A 12,624-nucleotide genomic window follows, 5' to 3' on the forward strand; every position below is an offset into this window, starting at 1 on the left:
GACTCAGCAGAAAAGCCAAGCTCACTCATGCAGACTAGAGGACACACCGAACCTGAGGACAAATCAACCAGTCAAATCCTACTCAGCTGAGGTTGACATAACTTAATAATTCAAAACTGAGAGCTTTTTCATTTAAGGTCCAAAGTAAAAGGAGACATGGTCGTCTCCTCATTACAAACCCCGATGCTGTGGTCTTTGGGCCTGTCACTGCCCACATCTACGCATCCTTTCTCAGAACCCCATAATCCTGGCTCTGATGTTCGCCGACAGGGCATCGGTGACATCACAACACCCCCCTCAATTTCTGCTTCTCAAGGTCAAAGCACAGATTCTAAGGTAACCAATGACTGCCTGGCTAAGGGTCCCCCAAGACCAGCTCTGGTGAAAAAGTGGTTTCTTATTTAAAATTTTATTTCCTTTTAGAGCAAGAGAAGGGGAGGGACTGATTTCTTTTTTCAAAAATAGTGGAGGTGAGAAGGTGCGAAGGAGACCAGTGCACTGAGTATGTCACAGAAAGTCACACATATGCCTGCATCCCAACACCAAGAACACATGCTTCACCTCCAAGGCAACTTCCTTCCTTCTACTGAGGGGACAACACTAACATCTGAAGCTTGTGGTGCCTGCAGACTGTTTTTCCTCCTTATCTAGGAATCGTGGGGCTTAAGTAAGAAATCAAACGCGACGGGGACCAGCAGTGGGTCCTGAGCAAACTGGAACAAATAGAGCCTGCTCCCACTGTCGGGCAGCTCAGCTCTGGACCCGCCTTCCTGCCCTGAGAGCAGCAGCACTAGAGCCTCTGCAGTTCAGGGACCGCTACCCCATCGCCATCTAACCCTTAATGAGCCGAAGGGAGGCCTGGAAAAGGCAGGCTTCCCTTTGAAAGGGCGCCGCCCTGAGCCCCTTAGCTGCTGAGACACCCTCACAGGACATGGGCGTGCGCTGCCTGGGCGAGAGCAAGAGAGCATCTCCTTACTTCTCAAGCTGCCGCAGCCTCTGCCGAAGCTCCTGCGTGGCGATGGGCAGCGATATGTCCGAGGCTATGCTGGGGGTGGGTTCCTTGATGAAGATGTGGCTGGGGGAGCCGGTGGTGCCGCCATGGAGGCTAGAGGCGCTTCTGCCCAGGTCTCGAGGCCCCTGAGGGCTGGTCTCCGCAGGCTGGGCTCTGTCCTCCACGCTGGACTTCGCACCGCCTCCAAGGACTGGAGTGGACGGGGCTGGGCTGCTGTCCCCAGCGCCTGGTGACATGGACACCTGAGACCTGACAGATACTTTTCTCCCTCCTTTGGAAACTGAGGGTCGCTTTACTTGAGCTGAGTGCTGGTGGTCTGGAGACCTGTCTTGCTTTTCGAGGTGGAGTACCTAGAGGTGGAAATAAACAAGTTAAAATCAGTAACACTGGTAATAGCCTGATACATGAACGCTTTCGATCTATTCACTTGCCAATTCATTTAAAACTTAGCATAAAACAATATGGACAATCTGGTCTACCTGTTCACCTGTTCTGTTATTAAAGTAATACGACGTTATAGAAAGCTTTAAAAAACAAAGTTTAAGTGGTCAAAGTATCACTTCTATGATGTACACATCATTTCTGTGTATTCTCTTCAGCCTCTTCCATTTGCACAAATTTCTGCACAGTTGTGGGTGATGTTATCACTGGAAGAGCCTGAGTTGCTGCCCTGCACCGCCTGGTCCCCTCGTCCTACCCAGGTGGAATAGTCTCGCCTCCATCAGCAACCCTGGGGAAGGATGAGAGTCACGGACACCTCTACCCAGCAAAATTACCCCAAATTCCTAGCATCAATGGGGGAGCAGCCCATGCCCACATTCACTTTGCTAGTTTTTAATATATATATATTTTTTTTAATCCTCACCCGAGGATATTTTTCCATGGATTTGTAGAGAGAGTGGAAGAGAGAGAAACAAATCAATTGGTTGCCTCTTGCACGAGTCCTGACCATGGCCTAGGCCGGGAAGGACTCTGCAACTGAGGTATGTGCCCTTGACCAGAATCGAACCCAGGACCTTTAGGTCCACAGGTCGACATTCTATCCACTGAGCCAAAGTGGGCTTAATATTTACTTTAACATACACCAGTCCACTGAGCAGAGTTAGACCCCATACACTCCTGCATTCTGCGGGCACTGTGATGGCCAGAAGTTTTTTCCTGCTTTTACAAAGGAAAGCTGCAGCAGCCAGCTTCATATTCATGGTCTCCCCACACTGTGCATTTTAACTGAAAGTCCGATTTCCAGGGGCTCTGGCCCCAGGGCTCTGTGACCTATGGCCTGGAGACACTGTCAGGAGAGGCTGTGCCCACCAGGTCCTGACTGGGACCACAGAGCACATTCCACAGCACCCCACACACCAAGTTTGTCTTAATTCCTTAAAAAGGTGGCTCTCCATTTTAATTTGAATTTTTAAAATTAGCGAGTTTCAGCATTCTCTCATGTTTGCCAGTTTTATTTTTAATATTTCCTTAGGTGCTTACACATGAATTATTATCTTTTTGGACAAAAAAAATTGGGGTAATTTCTACCATCTTATAGAATTTTCTTAAATTCTCTTCTGAATGACTATTGAAGATTTAATCTTAGCAGAAAGCTCTGCTGACCCCGATAGCATACTTTCTGGGCCAACGTCTAAAACGCGGTCAATGCACCCACCTGACGGTGGACGGACCCCTGGACTGCTCAGGCCACCAGGACACTCTCCTCTGTGGGAAGTCGCGTCCAGGCCGCCATCCTCTCCCTGAGCTCCCACGGGCAGTGTTCTCCACGTTCCCCGTGCCATGTCCACGTCCACTGTGTCCTGAGCCCGGTGGCTATCACCGTGATCACCGTCCACCTGTCCTGAGCCCTGTGGCTGTCACCGTAATCACCGTCCACCTGTCCTGAGCCCGGTGGCTATCACCGTGATCACCGTCCACCTGTCCTGAGAGCCGTGGCTGTCACCGTGATCACCGTCCACCTGTCCTGAGCCCTGTGGCTGTCACCGTGATCACCGTCCACCTTGTCCTGAGCCCCATGGCTGTCACCGTGTCCACCTTGTCCTAAGCCCTGTGGCCGTACTGTCCACTGTGGAACAGCTCCTGAGAGCTTTGCATGGTAGTCTGTGCCCGTGCACCCCGTGCTCCCCTGGGAGACTACAGTACCCTGAGGGCGACCTTCATCTTCAGAGTGCTGTTTGGACCTGAATTACTGAGCTGGAATCGCTGGTTCATGGTCATGTCATCGCTGGTGAGCAGACGGCTGAGTGGGATCTTCAGGTTCCCCAGGCAACACTGATGTTGTTCATCTTTGACCTGGAAACACACCACAGAACACACTGAGCTCCGCGGATAAAGACACAACGTAGAAAGGTCCAAATCCAGTCTTTAAAAACACACTTCAACCATCTCCTTAGGCAGTGCTTCCTTAAATGATAACAGAAAACCTCCTTGGGAAGACAGGGCACCTTGGGATGAGTGATGCTACACTGCATCTGCGCCACATGCGTCTGTCACTTCCTCATCACACATTTGTGAGCGAAAAAGGACACACGGTTAGGAGTCCATTGGGAGAACCTCTAGTTAAGAGGCAGCAATCTGAACAAACCCGAAGAATAGAAAGAAACGTCTTAAACCCTGTGAAAATGATGACCATGCACATTTGTATAATGTGTCAAGTTTGACTGATGACACTTGTTTATGGAGAAAAAATTTCTCGGTGTCTTTTAAGCCTTCTCTATTCAAAATCTACACATTTGTTTAGAACAGGGGTCCTCAAACTACAGCCCGCGGGCCACATGCAAATACAAATATTGTATTTGTTCCCGTTTTGGTTTTTTACTTCAAAATAAGGTATGTGCAGTGTGCATAGGAATTTGTTCATAGTTTTTTTTAAACTACAGTCCGGCCCTCCAACGGTCTGAGAGACAGTGAACTGGCCCCTGTTTAAAAAGTTTGAGGACCCCTGGGGTAGAAAATTTATAGCATCTCCTTTAAATGCCGGGAAACTCCTGCCTCCTGAGCGATGCTCTGCGGCATGACCTCTGCAACAGGAGTGGCTCCTGTTAGACTGCAGTCACACAAAACAGTTCATAACCAAACAGAGGAAGAGCTTCACAGGCTACATGAGACGGTCAGAGAAGTTATCTGAGATGAAAACCTAGATGTCTGATTGCTAATTTCTTTATAACCTGTAATCCAAAAGCTTTTTTATTTTTTAAATGTGTTTTTATTGATTTTTATAGAGAAAGGAAACGGGGGAGAGAGAAACATTGACTTGTTGCCTACTACATGCACCCCAACTGGGGATTGATCCCGTGACCTGGGCATGTGCCCTGACCAGGAATCAAACCGGTGACCTTTTGGTGTATGGGATGATGCCCAATCAACTGAACCACACTGGTCAAGGCTAAAAGCATTTTTAAAAGAAATAACTGTGGCCTGGCTGGTGTGGCTCAGTGGTTGAGCGTTGAGCTATGAATCAGGAGGTCATGGTTTGATTCTTGGGGCAAATACCTAGATTGCAGGCTCAATCCCTAGTAGGGAGCATGCAGGAGGCAGCCAATCAATGATTCTCTCTTATCATTGATGTTTCCACCTCTCTCTCCCTTCCTCTCTGAAATCAATAAAAATAGTTTTTAAAAAAGAAATAATTGTGATGTTGTTTACTGAACTTTAAAAGCTATTTTTTAAAACTCAAGATCCAGTTAATACAGATTGTTTTAAGCATGGTGCAACTTATGAAGGAAAAAGGAGCTAAACAAATACAAAATTTAGCTAGACAGATTACATGTTGTATAAAAGGGAATGTGGCCCTAGCTGGTTTGGCTCAGTGGATGGACTGAAGGGTCCCGGGTTCAATTCTGGTCAAGGGACCATGCCTGGGTTGCAGGCTCGATCCCCAGTAAGGGGCGTGCAGGAGGCAGCCAATCCATGATTCTCTCTCATTACTAATGTTTCTCTCTCTCTCCCCGCCTCTTCTTTTCTCTCTGAAATCAATAAAAATATAACAAAAATAAATAAAACCTCTCTTCTAAAAAAAAAAAGGGGGGGGATTTGAAAACATAAAACACGCAGAGAACAATGAACACGGCAGTGACCAGGCACTCTGTGGGGGAGACGTGAGGCCCCCAGGGCAGGACATGACCCTCGGGCCTCAGGTCTCAGGGGCTGAGGAACCCATCAGAGCAGCACAAGAGAAAGAGCAAACAGAGGCCCTTCAACTTCTCAAAGCCTGAATGTTGGAAAGGAGGCCTTGCAAAAAGAAACATGGGAACCAGCACAGCTGAGTCTGGGTATTTGTGCGCCCGCCCCTGGGATGACCGTGCAAGCTGGGTGACCCACTGTCCTTTATGCTGAGGTGAGGTGAGAGGAGGACGGACAGCCCTGGGACTGCAGGCGGAATCCAGGGAGCGCCCGCCAGCTCCTCCTGAGGACGGCATTTGCTGGAGGTTATTCTGCTTTGGCATGATGGAGTGACAGGACCGACTTACCATCCCACCTCAGCTTAAAAACAAGTGAGGTGAGCCTGACAACTGACCTGGGCACTGCCTAGAGCAGTGATTCCCAAAGTGGGCGCTACCGCCCCCTGATGGGCGCTGCAGCGATCCAGGGGGGGCGGTGATGGCCACAGGTGCATTTGTTTTAACTTTTTTTGTATTACCTTTCTATTCTGAGTTCAATAAATAGTTTCATAATTTCAAACTTCAATGTTTCTAATTTACACCTTTCTTTACTATATTTTATGAAAAAGGTAGAAACATTAATACATATATCTTTCTGTTTAATTGCTATTAAAATTTTTTAAAAAAATTAATTTCCAGGGGGCGTTGAGTAATATTTTTTCTGGAAAGGGGGCGGTAGGCCAAATAAGTTTGGGAACCACTCGCCAGGGTGCCGGGATGGGGATCCCACAGAGGCCAGCGGTCCCCCTGTGTTGAGGACACAGGGAGAAGCAGTCATAGAGCAGGAGGTGCCAGAGAGGGGGGAGCCCCAGAGAGCTGGAGGCCCCGAGGACCCCTGCATCTCAGCCAATGGGCACATGCGAGAGAGCAACCACAGGAGGGTGCATGCCCAGGAGGAGCAGAGGACAATCCCAGGGCACATGGGGCTGCAGAAAACCTGGTGACGTGTGGGGCATCAGATTAGGGCCCCCAGATCCCAAGGCTAGAGGCTGTCGGGCTGCCTAATAAAGCTCCAAGTATTCCCAAGTACCTTCCCTCCAGATGAGAATAGAGCTCCAAAATATTTAAAGACACACTAACCCCGCACGCAAACATGTACAATTACCAGGCAACCAAAGAAGCACTCATATCTGATCCACAGATCCAGCAACCACACAGACAATGGGATTGTGGCATCACAGAAGCTGTCAGACCCAGGCTACACACACGCAGGAAGGCAGAGGAAAGACATGGAAAACTAAAGATCCAAACTCAGCTTCTAAGATGAACATCGGGAAGGCCAGAATACACAGGATGGGGCTGACAGGTGAGACATGTGAGGGGAAAAATGGGAGAAGGAATGTTCAGGCTCCTCATCAGAAACAATGTAAGAGGGCAGAAAGTGGAAGAAAAAAACAGGTAGCCAAAATGCTGTATCTTGTGAAAATATGAAGGCGAAACAGACTTTCCAAACACACAGAACTGGAAGAGCCCGCTGACTGGCCCTGCGGGAACAGATAAGGGCCTGGGTAGAAGGGAAACTGCTTCTGCTGGAGCAGAGTAAGAACCTGAGTGGCAAATATGTGGCTAAATAGGAAAAACTACTTTCTAGATTTCTAGAAAGCTCTTTAAAATATATTTGACTGTTTAAGGCAAAAATAATAAAATATACTCTGGGAGAGTGGAAACAGAAGCATGCCCTGGAAGGTCCTTGTACCCCTGGAGGCCAGTGTGCGGAACAGAGGGACCGGAACCCTAGAGCAATCACTAATCCACGCAACACCAAGCACAGAGCTACAGCTGATAAACCAAAAAGGAGGTAAAGTGCAGTTATACAAAATGCTCACTCCCAAAGAAATCAGATTAAAAAAGCCAAAGATAACAAATGGGCAAATAGCATGGTAGCAGATTTAAATCCAACCACATCAACAATAACTGTATGCTGTCTATAAGACATCACCTTTAAATATAAATTACAAATAGGTTTAAAAAAAGATGAAAAAAAGAAGCATGTTAACTTCAATAAAAAGAAAGATGGGATAGCTATACTAATATCAAGCAGTCGATTACAGAGTAAAGAATATCATTTAATTGAACCGTAAAGGAAATTTTTATAATGATAAAGGAATCAACTCGTCAGGTGGGCATTATAATTCTGCACAGACTCTTGGAAAAATAAAGAGGAGAGAAAACCTCCCAACTCTTTCTACAATCATCATCCTGATCCACAAGCTGGAGAAACAAAATTATAGACCAGTGTCCTGGACTCAGGTGCAAAAATTCTTAACAAAATTTTAGCAAATTAAATGAATCCATAAGAAGGATACAACGTGATGACCAAGTGAACTCATCCCCTAATAAAGGTTTGCTTGTGAGGTTCCCTAATGTTAAATCTTGAAAACCAAATAAAGGTGTACATTATTTAACGTCTGAAAGTCACCATATTTACAAACGTGGGAACGCTAGATGACACCTCAGCAGGTGCAGAGAAGCCTCTGATAAAATTCCATGTTCACTATGACAAAACTCTCAGCAATCTAGTGGCAGGAGAAGGAAACGCCCTAAAACTTCAGGCTTCATGCTGAAGGTCTACGGCTCCCCTGGACCCGAGGAGGCAGAGGGGGCTCCTCACACGGAGACCCGAGGCCGGAAGGGCAAGGCAAGACAAGGGAGGCAGAGGCAGCGGGTTGGAAACACAGAAGCAGACGTGTCTTTCTGAGCAGATGACACGACTCCCTGTGTAGAAGGCAATCCTGAAGTATCCTCAAAAGTGCTATGTAACTAATAAGGTCAGCATGGCTGACAATATGATGCCAACGTACAAAATCAACTGCATTTCTAGATACCAGTAACATTCAATCAACAGTCTAAAGTTAAAAAAAATTACTGATTATGGTGATGGATCCATAAATTATACACTTTAAATATGTGCAGTTCATTGCATGCTAATTATATTTCAATAAATCTTTTAAGAATGCAAATAAAATACCTCAACTTCAAGGTCCTGGCGCTTCGGATTGTGAATGAAAAAAGTGAAGTTTTCCTCCCACACAGGTTCATTGGTTTTGTACCGAATCTGAAAGAAATATCCCCCAGTCAGCTCTTAGCTCTGTGGCTCCTTTCTGTGTTGATCAGTTTATGTGTTTGGTAGCTAGGGATGACTTTAATTAATTCCAAGACACACACTTACTGAGCACGTGCTCTTATGTATCAGCTGTGGAAAGTATTCAAAAGACAGTCCCAGCTTTTAGAGTGTGCCGGGCAGCGCCCCAGAGCCCCCAGCCGTGTGCCCTCCCAGTGTGGCTTGGCCCTCCTTGGGCTCCCGTGGGCTGCACAGCTCTGCATTCAGGAAGCTTCTCTAACGAACTCTGAGCAGGTGAGTGTGAACAAAGGCCTGTAACTTTAAACAGTCCCTGAAATGCTTCTCTCGCATCAGGAAAGTGGGACCTCCTGCAGCAACAGCAACGTCCTCTCAACAACTCCCGACAGAATTGCATTTGTTACATTTTAAACAAAATATTTATAGAACATTCAAAGAAAACTTTCACCTATCCATGAAATCAAGCAAAAGCATATTCATGACATTTTTAATGTTGTTTTTTAAAGTGAACAATATATTTGTTACCAAATTCAGTAGCTAGTAATCTATGAAATGACTGATTTGAGAAAAAAGAAAGATATGGAAAATGGAGGTCTCAACACCTGCACCATCACCTGACGCAGGTCACCACCTGACAGGCGAGAGTGACAGTGACGTCACAGGAAGTGGTCAGCACACAAGGCCTTACCTTGCTCTCCTGGGCCTTGTGACCAACTGACATCTGCACCAGTGGGTTGGGGTTGCTGTTTATTTTCTTCCCAGACTATCCAAAAACAAAAAAGACAAAATCAGTAACAAATACCCTGAAAGAGGCTGTTGATCATGAAACGATTGGCTACACTAAGGCATTGCTATTTGCTTCTGAGACAGTAGTTTACAGGGACTATCTGGGAGTAACTGGGAAAGAATCACTAAGCACAACCCAAACTATAACTGTATCCACCATAAAATATACCAGAAGTTCTATTTACACATACTTTTTAAGCGTTAAGTCTTTTAGTTTTAGAGCAAACTACTTTGAAAACATGAAATTTTCTGACTATCTTTATTGATAATTCCAGCTCTCAAACATTATTTGACCGGGATAACAAAATAAATAAAGTGAGATTAATGAATACAAAGACATGAGCAAGGACAAACGTAAAAGAGTATAGAATCCAGCCCGGCCAGTGTGGCTCAGTGGTTGAACATTGACCTATGAATCTAGAGGCCACAGTTTGATTCCCAGTGTGGGGCATGCAAGAGGAGGAAGCTGATCAATGATTCTCTCTCATCATTGATGTTTCTATCTCTCTCCTCCTCTCTGAAATCAATAAAAATAGATATATTTTTAAAAAGAGTATATAGCCCTAGCCAGTTTAGCTCAGTGCATAGGGTGTTGGCCTGTGGACTGAAGGGTCCTGGGTTTGATTCTGGTCAAGGGCACAATGCCCAGGTTGCAAGCTTGATCCCCAGTGAGGGACATGCAGGAGGCAGCCTATCAATGATTTTCTCTCATCATTGATGTTTCTATCTCTCTCTCCCTCTTCCTTCCTCTCTGAAATCAACAAAAATATATATTTTAAAAAAAGAGTATATAATGCAGAACAGTTCTCTAGTTGGAATAATAAAAATACTACAAAGTGTCAGAAACATGTTTTCACATTTTAAACTTAGTATCTTCTGCTCAAACATGTAGCTATCAGATATCAAGTCTCACTGGCCAGCGCCTAAGAAATTTTGACTGGAAGAATAAACAGCAATCTAGAATTGCATTAAATTAAGCAGTAAGAATATAATTTTAAAAATTGTAAGAAGCATATATTTTAGCTGATAGAAGAAAACATAGTAAAACACAACTATATGGGACATGAGGTTTATTTATAACTTAGTCTCACAGAAGATTCAATTAAATATCTGTTAGTGGAAATTAATTAGATCACAAAAATGTTTTTAGTTAAACAATTTTAAAGTCAATCCACAACAATGCAGCAAAGATAAAAATAAGCATCAAATTCATGATTATTGGAATAAAATATTACTAGCCCACACCTACTGCGATAATCTATTTTCTGGTTCATCTTTTTGATGTGAATGAATTCTGTAAAACGAAATAAATACTGTTAAACAATTCAAAAGCTACAGGCTACCGTGGGAGAGACACCGCTTGCCCCCTAAGTCCACTTTCCCTCTTCCCTGGACGATAGGACCCTGGCATGTGAGCTGGGCCCAGGCCTCTGCAAACAAAGCTTCTATTTCTGAACCTCCCTTGCAGTCAGGTGTGGCAGGTGCAGTCTGGCCTGAAAAGGGGAGGCATCTCCTGCCCCTTCCCAGGGACCCCCTTTTGGATGGAGGTAGCGAGCAGGCAGAGGCCCAGCCAGATTCAGGGATGCTGGAGGGAAGTTACCTCTGTCTTGCTGAACTACAACTTCTCCTGAATCTGACTCAGAAGCTGAGTGTATTTAACTAATATACTTACTTCATCTTTGAAAAAGTAGCCATTCATTCCTAAAAACTTACAATATTTATAAGACTTTTTTTTAACTTTCTACTTTGAAAGCAATGAAACTCACAATTGCTGACTTTATGTGCCTGCTTTTGGGAAAATCAAGGTGCTGGGGGAATGGCTACTTCCTTGGCCCACTTGGCTTGCTTCCGTTCTCCTTCTGTGCGTGCATGTGTGTGACATGGTGGAAATCTGTGTATCCTAAGCCTAAAAAGTCTTTAATAAGTATGAAATAAACACTAACAAACCTTTACTGACATGTTTTCTTTCTTTGTGGTACGTAAAGTAATGATGTATCTTAAAATAAATGACATTTTAGATTCCAAATCACTAAGTTTTCTACTATGATTCCACATTCGGCACAACTCAGAGACACAGATATCATGAAGCTAAGTCACGACTTCCCTGAACTTATAGCTCAATTCCTTACCCCTTGATTAGTGAGACCCACAGTTCATCTAGTTGAACCCTGGTTCTCAGTTCTATAAAATGGGCATGGTACCATTTCCAGAAGCTAGCTGTTAGGCGTAAATGAGGTGAAGTAATAACAATTAAAATGAACATATTGGACAAGCTGCATGGGATCCTTTCCTTGCGTGATCTCATTTAACGTACTCACTACTCCAGCAAAGAAGACACTGTCACTTCCGTCCTATAAATTATTAATTCATGCTGGACTCCAACCCAAGCCATCTTCAGTTCTCAGCTTTGTTCCAACCATAACACAGAAATGGGAGGAAAGCCTGTTGATACACTCCTTACAGTGTTTTAGGGGCAGTATTTCAACTACTGCAAACAAGGTCCCGCAAGGACTTAATAAAAGCTACATCAAAGTGGGCTCTATCTGCCCTGGCCAGCCTGGCTCAGTGGATAGAGCATCGAACTGTGGACCGAAGGGTCCCACGTTTGATTCCGGTCAAGGGCACGTACCTCGGTTGCAGGCTCCTCCCCAGCCTGGGCCCTGGTCAGGGCACGCGTATAGGAGGCAACCAATCGATGTGTTTCTCTCACATCGGTATTTCTCTCTGTCTCTCCCTCTCTCTTCCACTCTCTCTAAAAATCAGTGGAAAAATACCCTCGGTGAGGATCAAAAAACAAAACAAAACAGGCTTTATTAGTGTTTCCCACTTTTGAAATTTAACTTATCCTCCAGATGAAACTGATTTAAAAACATTCCTGATTCCTTTACATGGAATTTTCTTAAAATAATTACATTTAAACTCTCCCCTCAAATATTTAAGTCTAGATAGAATGTTCAAAGAAATCAAAGAAAAAATAATAAAACATCGTAAGTCATAGAACTTTAACAATTTAAACAGAAAATACATGTTCCTGGTGTTTTAGGGAGTGGAGCTCAGTTTTCAATATCCATCACTGAATGAAATGTAAAGCTTCCCCAAAGACCTGGCCCCGCGCCACAGCGCCGGAAGCTCCAGGTCACCCGCGGAGCCGGCCTGACTCGGCATATTGGAAGAGGTGATGTGTAAACAGACAGCCACCGTGACAAGGGGCACCTGCGCTCCAGGTCTGAAGACGGGGTAAGATTTTAGACAGAACTTCTAGTTCATCATTTTCACAAATTCAAATCCAACTGAAACAGGTCATTTAAAACCACCTTAGATATTGCTACCTAAGGTCAACAAGACGATGTCTAATTTTACTTTATAAAATTTTTCTTCAGAGCTGACTTAAATTCTCTACTAATTCTTGGTCAACAGAAGTAGGCTCTCTCTAACAACCACTAATTACTAATTAGTAATACACCACGAGGGCTGCAGCATCATCTCTTTCAATATGTCTTCATGAACTTTCAAAGGGAAGCCATTTGTTTACCTTTAAAGCTTTCTGAACTGCAGTCTTCTTCAAGACACCGGGGTTACACCCT

At 44.7% G+C, this 12,624-nt stretch overlaps 1 protein-coding gene across 2 annotated transcripts in view; it reads right to left on the minus strand.

Annotated features, from left to right (window-relative positions):
* Positions 1-12,624, minus strand: part of ESYT2 (extended synaptotagmin like protein 2) — a 48,745-nt gene that overhangs the window by 7,367 nt on the left and 28,754 nt on the right. Inside the window, exons 13-17 of one of the 2 annotated variants that reach the window (XM_015562826.1) lie at positions 8,943-9,017; positions 8,144-8,230; positions 3,158-3,307; positions 977-1,362; positions 1-52 (exon numbers count right to left, since the gene is read on the minus strand). In XM_015562826.1, coding sequence (XP_015418312.1) covers positions 22-52; positions 977-1,362; positions 3,158-3,307; positions 8,144-8,230; positions 8,943-9,017 — 729 coding nt within the window. In that variant the 3' untranslated portion in view covers positions 1-21. The remainder of the gene's footprint in view (positions 53-976; positions 1,363-3,157; positions 3,308-8,143; positions 8,231-8,942; positions 9,018-12,624) is intronic. The other variant, XM_015562822.1, reaches the window with a different exon arrangement.

The sequence above is a fragment of the Myotis davidii genome, unplaced genomic scaffold (assembly GCF_000327345.1).
Source record: "Myotis davidii unplaced genomic scaffold, ASM32734v1 scaffold1251, whole genome shotgun sequence".
Classification (NCBI taxonomy): domain Eukaryota; kingdom Metazoa; phylum Chordata; class Mammalia; order Chiroptera; family Vespertilionidae; genus Myotis; species Myotis davidii.